Source organism: Neomonachus schauinslandi, chromosome 4 (assembly GCF_002201575.2).
Source record: "Neomonachus schauinslandi chromosome 4, ASM220157v2, whole genome shotgun sequence".
NCBI classification, from domain to species: domain Eukaryota; kingdom Metazoa; phylum Chordata; class Mammalia; order Carnivora; family Phocidae; genus Neomonachus; species Neomonachus schauinslandi.
Genome location: NC_058406.1, coordinates 149,871,951 through 149,894,367, shown reverse-complemented (window position 1 = coordinate 149,894,367; position 22,417 = coordinate 149,871,951). Strand labels below are relative to the sequence as shown.

General features: G+C 44.3%; 1 protein-coding gene across 1 annotated transcript in view; it reads right to left on the bottom strand.

Moving 5' to 3' along the window:
• Positions 1 to 6,036: 6,036 nt before the first annotated feature.
• Positions 6,037 to 22,417, bottom strand: part of POP1 (POP1 homolog, ribonuclease P/MRP subunit) — a 29,783-nt gene continuing 13,402 nt past the window's right edge. Inside the window, exons 10-15 of the mRNA XM_021688266.1 lie at positions 22,078 to 22,197; positions 16,836 to 16,948; positions 14,355 to 14,546; positions 12,810 to 12,964; positions 7,866 to 8,207; positions 6,037 to 7,005 (exon numbers count right to left, since the gene is read on the bottom strand). Coding sequence (XP_021543941.1) covers positions 6,351 to 7,005; positions 7,866 to 8,207; positions 12,810 to 12,964; positions 14,355 to 14,546; positions 16,836 to 16,948; positions 22,078 to 22,197 — 1,577 coding nt within the window. The 3' untranslated portion in view covers positions 6,037 to 6,350. The remainder of the gene's footprint in view (positions 7,006 to 7,865; positions 8,208 to 12,809; positions 12,965 to 14,354; positions 14,547 to 16,835; positions 16,949 to 22,077; positions 22,198 to 22,417) is intronic.

Sequence of the window (22,417 nt, the reverse complement as noted above, 5' to 3'; positions counted from 1 at the left end):
CAGATGCTCAGAAATCTGTGTCTTTTGCAAGCTCCCCAGATGCTTTGGATGATAACCGGGTTTGGAAACCACTGACTCAGTCCACTGTTACTGCAACTTTTCTGTGCCTTGGAAGCCGTCTTATTCAAATGCAGGCCTGTGTCAGGGGTGGGGTGCAGCCTGAGACGCTGCATTTCTCATGCTGATGCTGCTGGTGTCAGGCGCACGCTGTAATAAGTAGCAGGACCATTCCCCAACCTCCTCCACTTCACCGAGGACACAGACTGAGCTGCAGGCATGGGGGGTTAGAAAACAATGAGGAGGGCCGGGGGTGAGCTGTGGCAGGGAAGCTGTCAGCCCAGCTGGGCCAGCATGATGGGAAAGCCAGCCCCGGAGCCAGCAGAACATCTCCACGGGGCTCTTTTCTTACCAGACAACAGTCTTCAGACTTGTTTCCTAATGACTGTTGCAGGCAGATGATGGGAAATCTTCAGAACTACTCCAGGCAGTGCCCGCAAAATGGAGAGTCGAGCCCCTCGCACAGACCCCCTGTCCGAGCGCTGGCACCAGCCGGACCGGAACTGTCCCTCACATTGGCAAGACCAACATTACATCTACGTGCCAACTGCTGGTACTTATTGCAGAGTGCTCACCAAGCACCCGGTCGCTTCCTCCCACGTCCCCCATGTGAGCACATGCAAGCGCACGCGCGCGCGCACACACACACACACACACAGAGGCACCACTTGGCTCCAAGAAAGTTGCAACAGGAAACAGCCAGCCTGTCTCTTGAGGGCTCGGGGCTAGACATCTTTTATCCAGGCTCACATTCCCTCGGGGCACTTCTTGTCCAGCCCTCCCGGCAGCAACCTGCGGGGCACAGGCGTGGCCCCAAAGCACCTCGCCTTAGCTGCACCTCTTGTTTTTGCCCTTGGGGCTTCTGGCTGGCCTTCTGTGGGATGCCCACACAGCCGACTCAGCCGTTCTAGCATCTGTGCAAACCTGGAGATGCGAGGAAATGACCACTCCCTGGGGCAGCCCTTGACCAGGGGGACTGCGAGCTGATAAATGAAGATTGCCTTCTCTCATGTGGACGGTTGCTTGCCCCCGTAGGGAACCAGCTGAACAAAGCTCGCTCGCATCGGCTTCCACTCCTTCTTCAGTTCACTCTGCCCATCTCCTCATTCCCATCCCCTGAGGTCACTTCCTAAAATAAACTACCTGCAGGTTAGCTGTTCTGGGCTCTGCTTTTGAGAACTACCAAACTCATGCATACCTCAAGTAGTAGTGGCTAAATCCTGCAGAGCAAGGAAAGAGGAAGCTGGAGACTCCAGAGAGGGCCCACAGTGACCCAGAACATTTGAGACTCCCTGAAGCCAGCAGTCCTGCCCGAGGCTCACGCAGCTGTGCAGGATTGTTCATGGAACAAATTATGTTGTGTCCAAAAAATAAATTTAAGATCCTCTGTGAGATGTTGGAAACAAGGAGAGCTAAAGAATGAGGCTTGTTTCGCCTGGAGAGAAGGCAAAACTCAGTTCCTTAAAAAGGGCTGGCTCTCGGTCTGAGCTGACAGAAGTAAGGATGAGGGGAGATAGGCTTACACTGGCGCTGAAGGGGCCGTGCAACCACTGTACCCTACCAAGGGGGAGAGGGTGTCTCTGGGGGAAGTCATGAGCTCCCTGTCCCTGGGGGCATTCAGCTTGTGATGGGGGGAGGGCAGACTTATCAGGGATAATGCGGCGGGGATTCATTTTTCAGAAGAGAGGTGAAAAATTGTTTCTTATCCAGGACCCTCTTTAAAAATTATGGACACTGGGGTGCCTGGGTGGCTCAGTCGGTTAAGCGACTGCCTTCAGCTCAGGGTCACCATCCCAGGGTCCTGGGATTGGCTCTCTGCTCAGCGGGGAGCCTGCTTCTCCCTCTGTGATCTCTCTGGCTTTCACTCTCTCTCAAATAAATAAATAAAACCTTTAAAAAATCATGGAGACTTCTCAAACCACAAAAATTGTGAAGATTTTTAACAGTATGGCTCTGCCCCAAAAGAAGGAATATTGATTGACCTGTAACTTCACAAATTCCACGCGCCCTCCCTCCCATCTACACAATGACATACACAACTGAATTGTATTTTAGTTCTGAGGTTTTTCCAGAGCAGGCTGTTTTCCCATGAGGTCTTAGCACCACCTAGTGGCTCATTAGTCCATTGCACCATCTGCCTGCGTTAAAACAGGGTCGTACAATTTACTATCAACACACTCTTTGATTAGCACAGCAATTTAACAAAAACATACTAAATACCAGGCGTGGGTTAGGGAGTCAGCTAGAGCCTGGGGTGCAAGAGTAATCAAATAAGATATGGTCTCCCCTTCATGAGGCTCACAGCCTAATGGAGTAGACAATAAAAAGTAACCAAAGAATTATTATACGTTGTGATGTCACTCAAGAAATAAACCCTTCTGTGACAGAAAATAATGTAGGCAGGAGGAGGCCTCTCTGAGAAATATGAAATCAACTTGGAAGGATGGGATGAGAGGGGACAGGGGTGCAGAAAGTGGGGGAGGAGGGGCAAGAACGTTCCATGAACACAGCACAGCACACGCTTGGTCGTCCAAGTCCTGGAGGCACCAAGGGCTTTGCTATTCAAGAAACACAAAGACCAGCGATTGGAGGGAGAAACTAGGAGAATTCCATGTTTATAAACATTTCCTGAAGTGAAAGCACACAAATGGTTAGGGTGGATTCTTCCAGAACAGTACCTGGTTAAATTTTAATTTTTAAAAAGCGGGGAAAGGAAATGCCATTACATGAACTTGGCTGTTCATGCCAATCCTGCAGGACCCTACTGAGGGCCATCAGTGTCAGCCATGCACCCCACTCAAGACAGCCTGCCTCTGCTCCCACCCCACATGCTTCCTCATCACTGATAGGCTTCTGTGTCCTTACCTAACTACACAGGAACCTCATATTAAAAGTCTAGAACAGTGGTTCTCAACCCTGGCTGCAAGTCACCTCGGGTGAATCCGTGTCTGGGTCACACCCCTCACCAGTTAACTCAGCATCTCTGGTATGTGGGTCCTAGGCGCCCAGGCTTGGAAAGCTCCCCAAGGGATTCCAAAGTGGAGCCAAGGTTGAGAACAGATGTTCTGAAAGGATACTCCCCAAGAGAAAACAGAAGAGACCTTTTAAGAAATACCGCTGTTTGGGCCCGACCCAAGATGGCTTTCTGGGCCATTAGGTGATTCCAACGTGCAGCCAGGAGTGAAGTCACGGTCGTCAAAAGGACAGCACCCGTGCCTCTGAGTTCTGGAGAGGCCCGCTGTGGCCGGGATCGCTATGTAACTGGGGGTGCTACTCTTGAGTGACCCACAGTTGGTCTTTTACTACGACCTGCTGAGCAGCCCAGTCCTGCCCAGTTAAGACCATGATGGAGTCCATCCAGCTGTCACCTGCCCCCCTCACTTCCCACTGGCCCACCCTAGGCATGCAGCAGCCAAGTCAGCAATGCTGCAGTGAGTTCCAGATGGGCCCATTACCTACGAACTTCCTCCTGCCAATAAAAGGAGGATGAACATTCGGGTTCATGCTAACAAAGCTCCATAAGGAACTGGCAACGTGCACTTAACCTGAGAGGTACTGTGTGGATTTTTATATGAGCAATTACTGACGCTATCTTTTTTTTAAGATTTTGTCAGAGAGAGTACGAGCAGGGGCAGCGGCAGGCAGAGGGAGAAGCAGACTCCCTGCTGAGCAGGGAGCCTGATGCAGGACTCGATCCCAGGACCCTGAGATCATGACCTGAGCTGAAGGCAGACGCTTAACCAACTGAGCCACCCAGGTGTCCCCTGATGCTACTTTTCTTAAAAGAAAACTACTGGCCCACATCTCAAGGCCTAGGAGGGTATGTACCAGAAAGGTAACGGCGGTTACATCTGGGTGCTGAAAACCCAGGTGATTTTAACTTTTGTTGTTGTTGTTGCTTATCAGCATGTTCTAGGTTTTTCTATGATGAATCTGCATTAATACAAAAATATTACTTGTGTAATATTTTTTAAAAGCTGACCATAAAGAATCAATTCTGTCTCTTACACAACTCAGGAGGTGTGTAGCTGGTCTCCAGGCGTTCAGCTCACAACTCTGCTTTTTAGGACACTTCCTGACTTGGCAAACTCTGGAGATTTTGCCCCCAGGACAAGAGGCCAGGGAACACATCATACTTTTTTGGTAGTTCTGCAGCACTGGTAGGATCAAACTAAACACGTTTATTCATTTTTTGCTGTAGAGATTAAGACCCTTCCTGTGTCTTTTCATGGGAGAAATGGATTCTTCACTGCATGTGTGCAGATTTTGTCAGTGTTTTTGCAAAGTATATTCCATGAAACTAGTGTTCTCTGGACAACAGGCATGTGAAAAGAAGAAAAATGGAGGAGTGGGGGAGTTCTGTGAAAGACTGATTGATTTCCTTCCTGCAGGTATCTGCAGGGCCTTGACTACACTCACGCATTGTGAATCTGCAGTGGGAGAATGTGGACTACAGCTCTCCCCAAATTTATCTGGCCATCACTTTTCAGGAAACATCTCCAGGGACCAGCCCTCCCACCAACAGATTTTGGGAAACACAAGTCTAGCCGTTCAGCACACAGTTCTTCGGCCTCCTACCACAAAGCAGAGTAAGGGTGCCCTGGCCTCTGTCCTGAGTGCAGGCAGGGTGCACAGAATGAGGTTAGGTGACTCACAGCACGCTCCGACTTCCGTCATCCAGCAAGCTAAGGCACAGATGAAGCGGCTTAGAGCCAAGAAAACAAACGAGGAATGGCCCAATAAACATTCACAACTGAACATCAGGTGACATTTTATTCTGTTTACAGACACCGCTAAGTTAGACTGTTTTTTTTTTTTTTTTTTTTTCCTGTCTCATTTGGGTTGGACACAAATACACCCAGAGGCACGGTGAGAGGAAACTCATCAGACATTTCATTAGCTCCTGTAATCCGTGCTCTCTCTCTCCGCACCCCGTCTGCCCCGGAGACATTTCTACCAAGTGCAACTGCAAAAGCCCAATACATTTACACAAAATAACACCTAACTGTACATTTAAATAATAAAAAAAAAAAACCCATTCAGGCTCTGCTAGAAATGTGTGGTAGGAAGGCAAGGGTCTGAGGGTGTGAGACGCGCAGCGTAACTACAAGTGAATGAGCACCTAGTTTCTCCGCAAGCGAAAAAAGCAATGACTGCACTCCTGTGTGGGACAGGATGAGAACCCGCTCAAATGCCAGGTGGACATCGTGACTGCATGAGTGTCCGAAAGAGGCTTGTCGTTTTAATCATCGCCTTGCAGAGGTAAGGACTGCACTGAACAGCCACGTTCCCCAAAGTGTGTCCCTGAAAACACTGGTCCTACAAAGTTCTCCCTGCAAAAGGAGTTCGGGAATCAAAAGATTTAGAAAATACTGTAGGCTGTTATCCACTTCCTGGAGAGGCACAATGCATGTTATCACATGGAAGATTCTAGAAATCCCTTAAAAAGAAACGCTTAGCTTTGTTTAACCCAGTTTCCCAAATCAATCTGATGTTAGAATCTTTTCTTTTTTTTTTTTTTTAAGATAACACATTTCATAGAACATATTTTGAGAAACCATCCTCTATGGCTTGGAAAAATTTTTTGCAGAAACAAAAGCACAGAAAAACCAAGTAACTCCTAGGATCATGTGCTTGTTGGTCAACAGTAAAGAGGACAATGGGTCCTAAAGATCAGAGCCCCATTCTGATTCCGCCCCAACACCTCTGCCCTACACCGAGCCTGCCTGAAAATAGGCAGCAATCAATTTTCCATGGTTTCCTTCCACATGGTGTCAAGTGTTAGGCATGCTGATTCGGGGACGGACTCGAACATGGTCCAGATGGGGGAACCCTATGTCATGCACAGAGACCAAGAGAGGCTTTCCCTCTCCTGTAACAATCAAGCCATTAAACAACCATTGTTGCTTATCCCGTGTCTACAAGGCTTTTCAAATACACTTGACAGCCCTTTGTTCCTGATAAAAAAGGAACAAGAAAACATACAGAATCTATTTTCAGCAAGAATGACACAGACGGAGAAATCAAAATATAAAAGCTTTTGGCTATCCATGCTAAATCACTTTCAAGTGTTACAGCAAGGACGAGGAAAGATGGAGGAAATCCATGAGATTACCATGGATTGCGGGAATGGTGTCAGTATTCCATCGTTTGCATCATACATCATCTTCATTCTCGTTTCCAAGGAACTTCATGTGCTATTTCAAAGCAGAAGATGGCAACAACACAACTCTCCAATGGGGGGACTTGGTGAACAGTTAGTAGGTCTCCGTTGCCAGGACACACACCGGCGCTCACACCTCCACGGCCACTCTCGCAAACCGATACTGCGGGGAGGCGGGTGCCCTCAGCAACACGAGGCCCCTCTCCGCTGCCGCCTGGCTGGACAGCATATCCAGCAAGCCCGTCAAGCTAACAAACCCCAGGCCTTCTCCGCCGCCGACGGCCATGGAAAAGTCTCCCTGCGTGACAAAGCCGAGGAGAACTCGGGAGCAGTGAGAAGTCAGCACCGGGAGGGGGCCTGACCACAAGCCCAGGGTCAGAGCTGGGTGCCCAGTTGCAGGGTGCGCCCCAGCCAGACCCTCAGGCTCAGCACGCGCCTGGTTCTGCCTCTTCTCTACTTTCTTCTTCTCTTTCTGTTTCCGGATCTCGCTCTTGAAGGGGTCGCTGTGCTTGGGTTCCTGGGGCCCACAGTATAGCCGATCCCGACGGAGCTGGAGGATGTCCTCCTCGGCTGGGACACAGATCATGGAGTGCGGCTCGGGGCTGCCCTTCCTCAGCAGGGCCAGGCTGACCCACACCAGGGCCCTGGGGAAGTGGTCCAGGAGGGACAGGCAGGCCGCTCTGGTTGGTGCTGGCTGCCCGCTGCCAGGAGCCCGCCGGGCTGCCCACCTGTCCCCGGAGCTGGGCCCACACCAGGTCGACAGCTGCTTCAGCCATTTCCTACTCCTACGTGAAGTGGGAGACACACGTTTGAGGAGATTTTGTTCGGAGAGAAAACACGCAATCAGAAGATTGGGCACTGTTGGAGTTAACTTGATTTTTTTATACTCTATGTGGGAAAGTGTCAAAACGGTAATTTTTTTTTAAATTGAAAACAGACATTAATACATCTTTGTCAGGATATTTTTCTTATGTGTCTACTATTCTTAGATGCTGAAGGACTAAAGGTTTCCAAAGCTGAAGGTAGAGAAAAATAAGAATCTAAGGCTGCGAGAGACAGTCCTATGGAATGAAGGAAGGACAGGAAACTAGGAAGTTACTGCACAGAAAAGAAGTACAAGGCAAAGAGGGAGGAGCACTTTCTAAAAACTGAAGCACAGAACAGAGGGTAAGTGAAGCACCATGGAGCAGGCAGCCAGGAACACACTTCGTACAGTGGGCCCTCCGACAGGACGGTGGGGCACCGGGTCACTCCTAAACTCAGGTCATTCAAAAGGAGCCAGAAGAAATCGACTTTAGGGATGTAAAGGGAAGAAGGCTTGCTCAGAGTTCGCCGAGGGAACGTCCCTCGCAGGGGGACGACTTTGTCAGCAAAGACTAAATGAAATAGGAAACAACTGCCTTGGTTTATGTCTGTGGATGACAATACTTTAAGTCACCTGGTCAGTTGGTATCGTGCCCCAAATCAAATGTGACTCGGCTATGTCCCCAGGCTCTCTGTGAGACACGGGAGGACTGGCTTGCCCCCCCAGAGAGCCCAGATGTTCCCTCGGGCTTTGCATAAAGGAACAATGAGAACATTTACATCCTGTAGCCTGCTCAGGAGGAGAACAATCTAACCCGCACTGGGGGTCGTGGGCACTTACCGCAGAACGCAGGGGAGACTGCCGGTGGCATCCTGGCCCGCTACCCACTCAGTCCCCAGCCGGGCCGGGCACTCTGTGGCCACCCCTGCTCGGGGCTTGCTGGAGCTGCTCTGAGATGAGCCCCCTTCATCAGACCGCGGATCCGTGTTTTCAGGTGTGGGAGCACAAGACAACTTGTCTCTCCTCAAGTCACTCTCCTCGCCACTTGGAGAGGAGGCTCCAGAGGATTTCTCTTGGGCCCTGACTCTTAACTCCCACTCCTGACTTAACTGCTCCCAGGGATAGCGGAAAGGTGCCAGGGTGCCAAGCTTCACATAGTTGGGCCGTTTTGCAGGAGGGCGCCTAGTGAAAATCAAGGAGGAGAACCAATTTTGAACAATTTAGGATCGGTACCATTAAAATAATTATGGCCATTGCACTACATCTCTACTTGAAAAACAAACCTAGAAAACAAAGTTCTCCAAGAAATATGATAATAACAACCAACTCTACTGGCCAAGCTTATTTGTTTCCTTCGGTTTTACTTTCAAAAGGTAATACACCCAGCAAAGCGGCCCCATGTGGCCACTGCACAACGCCAGGGGGTGCCCCTCCTGAAAGACTGCAAGTTCACGGTGCCCCTGGAGTCGTACTGCGATGTCCCTGCACGTGACAGCATTCTAAGTTCGAAGGGAACAGAAGGGGTGGCGGTGAAGTTTCTCCCCCACCTGACCTGTAGCTGGTGAAAAGCGCCCACGGGGTACCTGCCTCACTCGGAGACCTTTAGAAGGAAATAAATGACCCAGCTGCCTTATAGGAGACCACGTCATTATCTGTTTCATAATATATCCTTCCAGAGACATTTTATGGACATATGTGCAGATATGTACATATTTCTTCCCATTTTTTTTTACCTATTTTACACAAGCGGTGACATACCAGATACAGTACTTCTTGCTTAACTGTTTTCATTTCACAAAGTACCTTGGAGATCATTTCATACGAGTACATGAAGAGATCCCTCATTCTTTTGTAAAAGGCTGCCTATCCTATTCCACTGCTGGATTATACCCTGGTTGATTTAGATAGTCCCCTATTGCAGGACATTTTGGTATTTTCACACTTTCGCTTCTACGAACAATGCCGCAATGAATGACCTTGAACATGTCACACAAGCACATCTGCAGAGTAAGTGCTTGGAATGGAACTGCTAAAGCAAAGACTATTAGCATTTGCAATTTTGAGAGAGATTTCCAAACTCACAGGGTGAGGGCAATTGACTTTTTTCAGCAATGTATGAAAGAAGGAGAACCTTTGAGAAATACCACAAGCTAAAGAGAACCAGGTCCCCAAAAGGGAGGGAGCAGCCGGGCTATTGGCCATTCTGGGCTGGGGGACTCTTAGGGAGTCCCAGAAACCCTCCTCAGACTGAGAGCCTCCTGTGGGACAAGCCCTGACATTCCTTCCCTCACATGCTTCTTACTATGCGCCATGCCCCAGGGCCCCAGATGGACATGAACCCGCAGACTTAATTGGGAGATTGGTTTGAGCCTCTACTCTGGAGTTTGAACCAAATGTGTTCTGGCCTCCCAAGAGGGACAGCTGGTAAAAAATGCTCCCAGGGTACTTGCTTCACCTGAAGACCTTTAAATGGAAATAAATGAGCTATTTACCAAAAAAAAAAAAGAAAGAAAGAAAAACAAAATGGTGAAAAATGCTTAAAAGTATTCAACATCACTCGTAAACAAACAAAAAATTAAAACAGTAAGATGTCACTTTTTCCACCCAACAGTTTTATCAATATTAAAAGCTGGTAATATCCTGTGTTATTGGGAAGAGGGAAAACAGGCACGCTTCTAACTTGAGGATACTAACGAAATGCTAAATTAATATAAACAGCAGTTTGTCCATAGTACAAAAAATTCCTGGGGTGTGTATCTTTTTTTTTTTAAACCAGAAATCTTATTTATGGGATTTAGTCTAAGGGGGGCAGATGTCCTCCTGACGCCCCAGACCACTTTTCTCCTTCCTCCTCCAAGACCACAGCTCCCCCTAAGCACACGCCCTCAGACAGACCACAGGCTCTCCTTCCTCAGCCAGGTCCTCCATCAGCTGCCCACACACCCCCTCCACCTGCCACACCGTCTTCCCCTCCATCTTGACTCTTGTCACTCAGCGGCTTCAGCATCTATGTAGATCAGCCTTCTAACGCCCTGGCCTACCAGAAACTTCATGTCCTCATTTCCCATCTTTTACTTCACCCTAGACACCCACTCTCCCAGTCGCATCTTCATTTTGGTCACTGCCATCACCTGCTCCACCTTAAAGTCTCAATTTCAAGTATCTACCCTCAGAGTGAGGCCTCCCATTCCAGCCTGTTTACCCCTCCCCCACCACAGCTCCTCAAGCACCGGAACTTACTACTCCTTTACAATCTCCTCACAGCTCCCCACCGTTCTCGCACGTCTCTTGTTTTTTTTTAAGATTTATTTGACAGACAGAGAGAGAGAGAGAGAGCACAAGCAGGGGGAGCAGCAGAGGGAGAGGGAGAAGGAGGCTCCCTGCTGAGCAGGGAGCCCGATGTGGGACTTGATCCCAGGACCCCGGGATCATGCCCTGAGCCGAAGGCAGACGCTTCACTGACTAAACCACCTAGGCACCCCTCACCCATCTCTTCTTGAGTTTAAACTCTCCGGTTTGTAGGACAGTCACTCCCTTACATGCACCCTCAACTCCCTCCCCCTGGCAAAGCCCACCCTGGTTACATCCAGCCCTCCACCTATCCCATGCCAGCCCTGGATCAGCAGAACAGGGCTGGGGAAGAATACCCAGAAGCCCTGAATGGTCTTACTGTAAACATGAAACTCAATTGCACTCCCTGACATTTCTCCAGTCAATTCTATCTTCCGCGCTTCTGGAAAACAGTCTATATTGATTCCTCTCTCCTTGAATCTCCAACAGCCTCTCTCCCCTTCTTATTCCTAAATGATAACCTCACCTCTTTTTTCACTGAGAAGACCATCACCAACAGGAGAGTTCTACCTAATCTCTGGGCCAGAGTCTACCCTACCTAAATCTGTATTCATATCTCAGAGTCAGCCTTCCAGCCTACCGAAATGAGCGATCTGAGCCTGAGCCTATGGAATACCACCCCCACTTCCCCACTCGAGGGCTTTGCTCTTGCAATGTTAGCCTCCCTCCCCTCTGCTGGATCCCTCCCACCAGCCTAGAAACATGTGCCTCCATCCAGAACATAAGCTCCATGAGGAAAGGAACAGATTTTACTTGCCTTCCCCTGAGGTAGCCCCAGTGTCTAGAAGGCGTATGACACATAGTAGGCTCTAAATAAACGTGTTAAATGAATGAATAAATCAGACAAACAGGTAAAGATGCATATGGAAAGCTGTTCACAGAAGCGCATAGCAAAAAATTAGAAATAGCCTAAAGGGCCACTGAGGAATTACAGTTCATCCATACGGGAGTCCTGGATGCAACTGTTCAGTTCTGTTTTGAGCAAGGGTTGGCAGATGATGACTCACGCCAAACCTGGGCAACTGTCTGCTTTGATATCACCCATGAGCTAAGAATGGCTCTTATGTTTTGAAATGGTAAAAAAAAAAAAAAAAAAAAAGAATTATTTTATGACACATGAAATTATATGAGATTCAAACTTGTGTGTCCATGAACAGAATGAGGCTGGCCCACAGCCATGCCCATTCATTTATGTGGCATCTGTGGTTGTCTTTGTGCCACAAGGCAGAGCTGAGCTGAGTGGCTGCCATGGAAACCAAAGGGCCCACAAAGCCAAAAATATTTATCATCTGGCCTTTTACAAAAAAAGTTTGCCAATACTTGGTTTAGAGTCACATTTACTGATATGGGAAAACTATCCATAATAGATAGCTAAATAAAAAGAGCAGGTTTTGCAATAGTATATGTAATATAATCCTTTTCCAAAAATTGTACCTAAGAAAAATTTGTATGGGTAAAGAAATCTAAAGGGTGAGAAATAAGTATTATTGTCAACTATTACTTAACAAACACATAGAAGACTCTGCTACGTATTCTGGGTGGCACAAAATACACGATCACTGCAAGAGCCCATAAGCCAGCAATCCAGGAAAGTATCCCTGTCCTTCCACTCACTCATTCATTCACCCGTCACTCGACAAAGTCTGAAAACCTAGCACTGCCTGCCTCTGTGGTTGCAGCGGTGAACAGGAAAGCACAGTCATGGGGCTCCTGGTCAAGGAACTACAACATCCCACCATCTCCTCATTCATCAGTCAACAAAGAGTTATTAAGGACACCATGCACCAGGCACTGGCTAGATGCCACTACAAACAAGAGAGTCTCTGTGCTTCTGGGAGCCCAGGGCCGAGTAGGAGATCCAGGCTCTCAACAGCAGCACGCACTTCACAGGATAAAAGACGTAAAGCCCTTCGCTGACCACTCCCCCAGTAAGAGAAAAGAAAAGAAAAAGAAGTCTAGATGGATAGATACCAAAATGTAAAAATAGTACTTCTCTCTCTGGATGGAAGGAATACACCAGTTTACAAAGCATTTTTACACACTGCCATAGTTTCATTAAAATTTCATAAATATGTATTACCTCTGTAACTGGTCATAAAAAAACACAAATTCTATTTTGAGGGGACAGGGGCTGGGAGTGTAAATCTCGAACAAGCATCTGAAACTCAGGTTCACAGTTTAGGCATGCACCATCATCAACGTAAGCAAATGACCATGGGTAGGGTCTGTAACCTGGACAGGCCTACCAGAGCCATATATAAGACAATCTCCTAACTTCATTATGTCTTGATTATGTGAACTTAAGGAAAAGTCTATGAAAACTCCACGTTATATAAGAGTTAACAAAGCCATTCCAAATATCACTGGCCAACGCTGAGTAGGCCCTTCTCTTCCTCGTAAGACCTTAGGAAACTAGAGAAGCCGGTTTCGTACCTTTTGTACTTTTCAAGGAGATTCTTGGCTTGCTCTTCAGCAAACACAACCCCAGCTGGGCAGTCTGGGAAATCACTGGGAATGTCAGGTGACCTTTTATACTGTGAGTGCACCACAGACTCTTTTAACCCACCAACTCTTGCGCCTCGATAGATCTAAAAGAAATGTCAAAGATATCCTATTAACATACCAACTGACAGTAAAATTAGTGCTTAAGGTTTGTATGGAGAAAATGGGAAACAACCTAAATGCCCATCAAAAAGAGAATGGGTAAGTGTGAGATAATCCTACAGTGGGTTATACAATAGCAAAAATGATGAAACAGAGCTTCACCAATCGACATGGAAAAATCTCAGCGTTGAGTGAATATAGTAAGTTGCAAAAGCATATATATGGTGAGGTATGTAACATTTAAAAACACGTCGAATATAGTTATTTGGGAATACAAAGCATACTTGATAAAGCTATAAAAATAGACAAGGTCGTGACAAACACCAAAAATAGTAATAGTGATTCTTTTAGGAGGAGGATGGGAAATGGAACTGGAGAGAGAGAGTGCTTCCAATAAATGTGTAATGTTTTATTTCTTAAGCTGGATGGTGGGTGAAGGGTACACAGGTATTCATTATATCAGTATCTATATTTTTTTGCATGCTTGAAACAGCTCATAATTTAAAAATTAGAATTATTTAAAAATATTCCCATTCTTTTTATTATTATTATTAAGATTTTATTTATTTATTTGCAGAGAGAGAGAACACAAGCAGGAGGAGCGGCAGAGGGAGAGGGAGAAGCCTGAGCCAAAGGCAGATGCTTAATCAACTAAGCCACCCAGATGCCCCTATTATTTTTTATTAAGTAAGCTCTACACCCACCATGAGGCTTGAACTCACGACCCCCAGATCAAGAGATGCATGCCCTACCGACTGAGCCAGTCAGGAGCCCAAGAAATATTCCCATTCTTAAATGATTAACCGAATGTCTCTTGTACTAGGCATAATTGCTAAAATTAATTACCTATGTGAATTTAACAGTCTTACATGTCTTTTATACTCTCTAGTTCAAAGTAATATTTAAACTATCGAGAAGAAAAAAAACCACATTGGATTTTAATAAAATTTTTAGCTGCAGTTAATAGGAAAATACATGTTCAGCACTTAAAAAATAAAAAGTGTATTCTATACATCTATAAAAATTAGAAAATTACAAAAACTGCTTTTAAACTATAACAAATTCTTTTGAGTAAAAAAAACACACACGTACACACATAACAAAAACTACCTCAATAGTAATTGCCATTACTATTCAAAAATCAGGACACTTTCAAAATCTCAAAAATTCACACTTATGTTGTCCCAACTCTTATTAATGACAACCTGGCTCAGGGGATGTTATGAAGTATCTTGTATCAGAATTATAGCTCTAGGGGTAGAAAAACAGCACTCGATTTCTAAGTGGGGCATGAAGTCTGGAACTCTTTGGGCACTTGGAATGGACTAGGAATGTATTTTACACAGTTACAGTGGGAATGGAAAAGGAACTTACAAATGGAATCCAGAAAGCCATGCCCCAGCCCTTCGGGAGCAGGACGTCCCAGCCGCTTCCCCAGCCTCGTCGCTCATCACCCGTCACCTTTCCTGGCTGCTGAATCAGAAGGATAGGTATCCTGGATTCCTGGGGACCTAGAACAAGCTGTGACCCAGGCACCAGCAATTCACTTCTCTTCCGGTTTAAATCCTAAAGCGGAAGAAAATAATTCAAGACCAACAACCCTAATTTCCTGGGAGATTCTACTGGCTCTCCCAATAAGCAGCTTTAGAAAGTCAAATGCTCTTTCAAAAAAAAAAGAAAAAAATGTTCTCAATAAATAAATGGAAGCCATTTGAAATACATGGTATTCTTCCTATAATGATTTTCCTCTATATGATCGCTTTGGTAGAAAATGCCAAATTATCCTTTTTTTTAAAGATTTTATTTATTTATTTGATAGAGAGACAGCAAGAGAGGGAACACAAGCAGGGGGAGTGGGAGAGGGAGAAGCAGGCTTCCCACAGAGCAGGGAGCCCGATGATGTGGGGCTCGATCCCAGGACCCTGGGATCATGACCTGAGGCGAAGGCAGATGCTTAACGATTGAGCCACCCAGGCGCCCCCCCAAATTATCTTAAATTTGAGCTGCAATATACCAGATGATTCAAAGTTATATAATAATCTACATCCATTCTGCTAATCTCTTATGTCAGGATTAGTTTTATATTTTGATGTTCAGTCCCTACATTTACTTTGGTTAAGATTTGTTGTTAGGAGGTAAAAAAAAAAAAGGTACAAACAATAAACAACTTCTCAAGGAAGGGCAAGTGGGAAAACACTCTGGCTCTTGAGAAATTTTCTCACCAGGTCTTAAAGATTTAAAAGAGAAGATGCTATAAATTACTGTTATGAGGACTGTAGGGAGCAGTAAACAACAGCCTCTCAGACTTGTCTTGCCCACTGTAAAAAGAGATGAACGGGCAGGAGAGAAGCCTAGCACTCATAGGAGACACACACAAGAGACCGCCTCCACGCGGCCAAGTCGGCCTGCTACCTCATGGATGCTCCTCAAGCATGACCAAGTCCTGATTCTCCTTTTTCACCTCTCGTTGAGTTTCCACTACCATCTCTACACGGTGATAATAACTCCAAAATATCCATCTCCTTAGCCCTGACTTTTCCGCCTGGGATCAAAACCTGTCTCCTGGGCATCTACTCTGGGGAAGTCCTGATGACCTTCCAACCCAGTTTATCCAGGATTGAATTCATCTTTCCTACTGCATCCGCTCTCCTCGTGTGTTCCCCACCTAGCTGGGGGACTCACTCATTCATCCATTTACATATCTGCTCTTCATTCATTTACTCATCCATTCAGATATTTACTGAGTATATTTTATGTGACAAACACTCTTCTAGAACCTGGGAATACAACAGTGATAAATCAGGCTCTGGATCTCTTTTACCTGAGGTACCAAATCTAAGCTAGGCTGTTAGGAGCTAGTCTACAAGTCTCCTCCTTTCCCACTTCCCACCATCCAATCAACTACTGTGTCTTGTCAGATTTACCTTCAGGAGTATGTCTTCAACCCCAGGCCCTCCACTCCAGCCACACCGCCTCAACTCAGGTCCCCATCATGTCCTCAATTAAGGACTATTTCTAGGGTCTCTTTTAAGGCCATCCAACCACAAGTCCTCTCTCCAGATTCTCCACCCCTCCCCCCATTCTTAGTCTAATCTACCTTCCACAGTGCTTCCAGAGTGAAATCTGATCATGTCATGGCCCAGCTTAAAACCTTCAATGGTGTGCTATGTCCTCTGCCCAAATCCTTAAAATGCCTCAAGGTCTCTTATGCTCTGGCCCCTATTTATTTCTTCATCTCCTGCTCCATCCTCAACTCCAAGCTACTGACCCACTTAGAGATTACTGAACACATCATCCTGGGCCCTTGGACATACTGGTCTCACTTCCAGCAACCCTTTTCTTTACTGCAGCCTTGGCTCCTGGCCCCCAAAAAGTCTGGTTTAATTCTGTCCACCCATCTAAGAGTCAGCCCAAATATCAGCTCCTCCATCCAGGAGGCTTTCCCCAATTTCCCTATTCTGGGCTTGGTACCCCTTCTCTGGACTTCTTTGACCTGTACTTCCTCACACATACCCTAGCCATCTATCCCATCATCTACTATGATCCCTGGTCCTGGTAGGAGCTCAATCATTGTGCAATTAAAGATAGAACGTTGAAGGGAAAAAGAAAACAATAAAAGAAAAACATGTATTTAAACCATGGAATTATCATTTTAAGAAAAAGTCTTTGTAGTAACTTTTTCTAGAGATTCTTCTTCTCTAAGAACAGAAAAAAATCCTAAGTAAGGGATCAAAAAATCGAAAATAAAAGAAGTTTATGGGATTCTATAAAGGATGAAAACTTTTACAGCATCTAGAGTGAGGAATTTCACCCTGTCTTCAGGACTTGACCAATAATCCTTACACCATTAGTTACCTGATCCGAGATTTTATTCTCTGTGACATTCTTACAGATAGCTTGGTTCCAAACAAAGCTATGCGCACAGTCCACAGGTACACCCTCCAGAAGCAGCTGTCTAACTTTCTCATCTAAGAGGGAAAAGAAAAAGCCTTCAAACTATATCCTTTAGATCAATGAAGTCAAACTCTAAACATTGCCGGTTGACCTTCTGTTACAAGAAAATATTTTGTAGGCGCTCACTGAACTTCTCTAGAAGAATTTATTTGACTAGAAACTAAGCTACTCCTATAGTTGGTTTCATAATCTGCAAATGAGCAAAGGCTCCTAAACTTATTTTTTTGACATTTATTTTTAGTGTATAAGATATAAATATCACGTTCAGCTGCATCTAAATAACTGCCTAATCCCACATTTAAGATAACCAAATTCTAGGAACCACTGAACGGGTGAACAATTTCTTTATAATGTGCTAGGACAGTACAAGCCATATTTTAACTACTGGTTTCAGGGCTCTTTATATCATTCCTGGCCCAACAGTTGTGAGCCAACAGATATCAGCTTTTTCTTCTGCTCTATTATTTCAAGTCTCTTATAATCCTTTTTCATTATTTATTCCTTCTGTAAAACGTTTTTCTCATGCCTTTAGAATGAGCATATTTTCTGTGAAATATATTGTTTCGTCCCTTTAAACTGCACCATGCCAAAAAGTACCCTACTGGGAAGAAAGGAGAAACTTTTTCAATTATAAACATATATATCGATAGAAGAGATTTCCTACATGAAGTCATTGAAACATCAGAGAGGGGAAAATCTTCCAACTCTATTTTTTGGACTGAAAAATTAAAAGAAAGAAAAAAGAAAGTCAGACGATTCATGTGTTTTGGCTAACGTCTAAACTGCCTACATTGAAAGGTCACACTCAAAGGCACATACCTGCGTGGGTCTGATGGCTGGAAAAAAAATAAGTTGGAAGCGACTGGGCCTTAAGGTGACAGATTTTAGGGGAGAACAAAGATAGAGAATATTACATTGATGAAAAGATCTGAGATCAAAGCTACTTAAAGCAGAAACTGCTTCTAGGCCGCTGGTGTCCCTCACAGAGACAATAACCCACAGCATCTCGAGTACCAGGGCTGTGTTCTGTGAAAGCTCCCAGAGCCTGTCTAGGAGCCAACAGGCTCCGTTTCAAACAGCCTCTGTCCACCCACAATTGCTTTCCTGTGGAGAGCTGCCAACGATGTGAGTGACAGAACTGAGACTCTACAAAAGACAGGGCTGATACTGAGGATATAAAGGCACAGAAAGACCACCTCACCTTCAAATATTCTAAAAAATAATAATAAATAAATAGATGAAACAACGTAAGTAGGACATCCAGACAATGGAATATCATTCGGGGTTAAAAAGAAATGAGCTACCAAGCCATGAAAAGACATGGAGAAGCCTTAAATGCTTATTACATAGTGAAAGAAGATAATCTGAAAAGGCTACATTTTGTATGAGTCCAATGAGATGACATTCTAGAAAACAAGACTATGAAGACAGTAAAAAGATCAATGGCTTGGGGTGGGGAAGAGAGAGAGAGGGAGGGAGGAATAGGCAGAGCACAGATTTTTAGAGCAGTGAAACTATTTTATGATACTATGACGATGGCTTCATGTTGTTATAAGTTTGTCAAATCCCACAGAATATAAAACGCCAAGAGTGAACCCTGATGGAAACTATAGACCTTGGGTGACAATGATGTCTCAGCACAGCTTCATGGAGGCTGTGCATATGTGAGGGCAGGGGAACAGAGGAACTTTCTATTCCTTCCACTCAACTTTGCTGTGAACCTAAAACTGTTCTAAAATATAAAGTCTATTTAAAAGAGAATAGAGTATGTCTGAAGGCAAAGGGAAGAGGCCCTTTTAGGTCAAGAGTCTAGTACTGAGGAAAAAAGAATATTACCAGCTGAGTCAGCATGTACCTAAGTGGGCCTAGAATGACTATTGATTCTGAATGTAATTCTAAATCCTTGGCCCAAGACTCAAATAAAGCATATTTTCTTTCACACCGAGGCAAAGGCCTCTAATTAACTACACAACTGCAGAATAACTTAAAGGTTGAAGGAAATAGCTTTTTTTCTCCTTTCTTAAATGTATTTGAAGATGGCCAAATTTTAAATTACAACTTTCTTAAGTTTTCCTTAGGGAGGCAAAGGAAATTAAAGTTTTCCTCATTTGGGAATCCAATAAACCAAAGTTAGTCTTCAAATCCACTCTATTTTAAATTAAACACGCAGAACAGTTAAAGGGGACCAGCTGAAGCTATGAGGGCTTTTTTCCCCAAGAGCACGAACAGGTAAGTCGGTACAAATGACCAATAATTGGACACTTCACAAAGTCACCGCAGCTCAGTGCTCTCAAGGTGCCTAGGGTTTCACCTATCACTCTAAAGGCAACTTGATTGATTCTTCCTGTGTTTTGGGTACACACTATCAAAGAGTACATAAAGAGAAAGAATATAAAGAGCCCATGAGCACATGTAAAGCATTCTCTAAAGTAAATTCATCACTGGATGACAAAGACTAGTTAAAATAATCTATCAGAGCAAATCAGCAGATGCTAAGGAGAATACATCCTAAAATAACAGTACAACAGGAATTATATTTTAAAATCTCACATGGAAAACCAGTTACTTACATAGTGAAATGCTGTTGTTAAGTTGAAAAGATTTGCAAAAAAAAATTATTAATATTCAAATCAAAATCAAGGGTCAAATGATCAAGTAAACTTTTTCAAAGCATCTAAAAATATGCATCCTTAGTTCAAGTTCTTCACTGAAAGACTACTTCCTTCTCTACAGTCTTGCTATTCTACTCCCAATACTTCTGACACTCAAATGTGCAGCCATTTTCCCCAGGGCAAGCAGTCCTGCAACACCAGCTGGGTGTCCTACAATTCACATCGATTCTGACACTAACCTACCTGGAGATGGGTGTCAGATCCCACAGGTTAAGGGCTCAGTCCCACAAGACTGCCCCTTCTTTGGATGCCAGCTGGAAGTCCCTGGTCTCCTGTACTTCTGAGCAGATGGCTAGAAATTGGTCTCACCTATGATCCCCTCCTCAAATGCAGTAATTTGCTAGAATGGCTCCCAGAACTCAAGAAAACAGTTTACTTACTCCATTACTGTTTTTTCTTTTTTTTTTTAAATGAAAAGATTTAACTCAGAAAGAGCCAGATGGAAGAGATGCACAGGGTAAGGTATGAGGGAATGAGGTCCTGGCCCTCTTCGGACTCACCATCCTCCCAACACCTCCAAGTGTTCAGCAAACTGGAACTTCTCTGAACCCCAACTGTATAAGATTTTTACAGAGGCATAATCAAGTAGGCATGATTGATTAAATCATTGCCCGTTGACAATCAAACTCAAGCTCTCGCCCCTGTTCCCCCTCCCAGAAGCAGGTCTGGGTGGGGCAGGGGTAGAAGTGGCCGAGAAGTTCCAACCCTCTAACCTTGTGGTTGGTGTGGTTGATTCCCCCGGTAACCAACCCACCATCCCTAGAGACTTTCCACCTCATTAACAGAAAAGTTGTGACTAAGGGGGCTTTTATGAATAAGAAAAGATGCTCCTTTAGCTTTTCAGGCTTTAAGGCTGTTATCACTTAGGGAATTATAAGGATTTTAGGAGCTATATGCCAGGAAAGGGGCAGCTGCACAGTGACCTAAATACATATTTCTTATTATATCGCAATATCACAGTCGTATACTCCCTTTCTTCAGAATCCTCTCATTCCCAGTACACATAAGATGGTTTGTTCTCCAAATCAGGCAAACCCTTTTTTACAGTTTAAGTAGCACCAAAATTGGTCTGTTTTGTCCAAGTCAAAATAGGCAGAGGATGACTTCAGATATAGAAAGAGAAACTGGAAGTACATCAGAGAATTAAGTTTTTGATCATCATGACATTGAGATTCTTCCAAGGATTAATCTTTTATTAACTGACACAGCTCATCAAAGTATATTTCTAACTTAAGTTTTAAATTATCATCCTAGATGATATGTTACATTTGTTAGGAATACTGGTATAATTCTAACTCCTCAAAAAGTTTACTTCTTTATGTAGCTCATGTACCAATACTTCTTCAATGAAATTACCTAAAACAGGTTTTAATAAAATACCACAAGGACTACCAAGATGGTAGGCTTTTATAGAAATTAAATCATGTGTTTCAAGGTAGACTTTAATTTTCCCGGGACTGATTCATATTAAGATAAAAGCCTTAAAAAGGATTTAATACATAACTGCCTCATTTCAAAAAAGGATTTGAAGCAGCGAGGGAAAGTAAGTGGAGTTTAAACTACAGCTTTAAGGCAATTATGACAGTCAACGTTTAATGCTTAGTCGACACTGCAACTTTTAGGGTTGCACCAAAAATGCCATTAAAAAAGAAAAGAGGCAACAACTCATTGAGTAATGTCTGAAGCTCCATAATTAACTAACCTGCCTACAGATCTTCAAACTCCTCTTTCTCTTCCAATCCACCTTTCATGTAATGTTCTGACAGACTAATAATAAGCTATTAACTACATGTGGATGTTAAAAAAAAAAAAAAAATGAAGTTATTACTACACATACCTGTATTTTTCCTCTCAAAATCCAGAAGGTAATTTTAATGATTCTTCCAATTAATAGTGTTTAAATGACAGTAAATATAATGCGGTATTATCACCACTGTTGCAAATCCCAGATCAGACTAAAATTTTAGCCGGCTCCTACCCACCTTCCGATGCCACCCCCGCCCAACAACCTCCCACAGGCCACTCTACTGAGTCTAAACCAAAACATCTTACCCTTCAGCACCTGGGATGGCCTTGCCAGGATTCGAACCTGGATCATCTGTATGGTCAGACAGAGGCTTCCAATGAGCACAAGACCAACTGCGGGTGCAGATCCCTTCCTCACAATTAAAATTCTGAAATGCCAGGCATTTTCAGAGACCCCAGTTTGCAGAAAGACAGGTTTTACCAGATACTAAAAAAAAGAACTCAGGGGAAAAAAATGAACATGAGGATCAGGCTACATGTCTCCTAGCTAAAAGATACTTCCATACACACCATCTCCTTTGGTCATAATCACCGTGAAAGGGAGGCAGGTAAAGATCACCCTAACTTTTTACAAATGAAGTTAATGCAGAGGTGTCAGAACTCTTCTCATGGGACTAAACTACTCAAAATGGTAAGGAAAACCAGGGGTGTTCTAGAAACTTTACCTTGGCATTTTTCTGGATTGGGCAAAACTTTGGACCTCTTTTGAGGCAAATTTATTCGAGGATCCCCAACTGTCAGTCCCAAAATAGTACCGGCCGGAATTTCTGCTGGTGATGTTATTCCTTTAACAAAAACAAAAACAAAAAACCAAGCTTTTACATCATTCACAATATATATATATATTTGCTTGTATCTTCAAATTTTTTAATAAAGATTTCTTCTTGGGCTATTAAAAAACATATATTCTTCTGTCCCATTAATACTTCTAGAGAGTAAATTAACATTCGTAAACAGTAACGTTTCTTACCAAAAACATTAACATAATAGATTATTTTACAACAC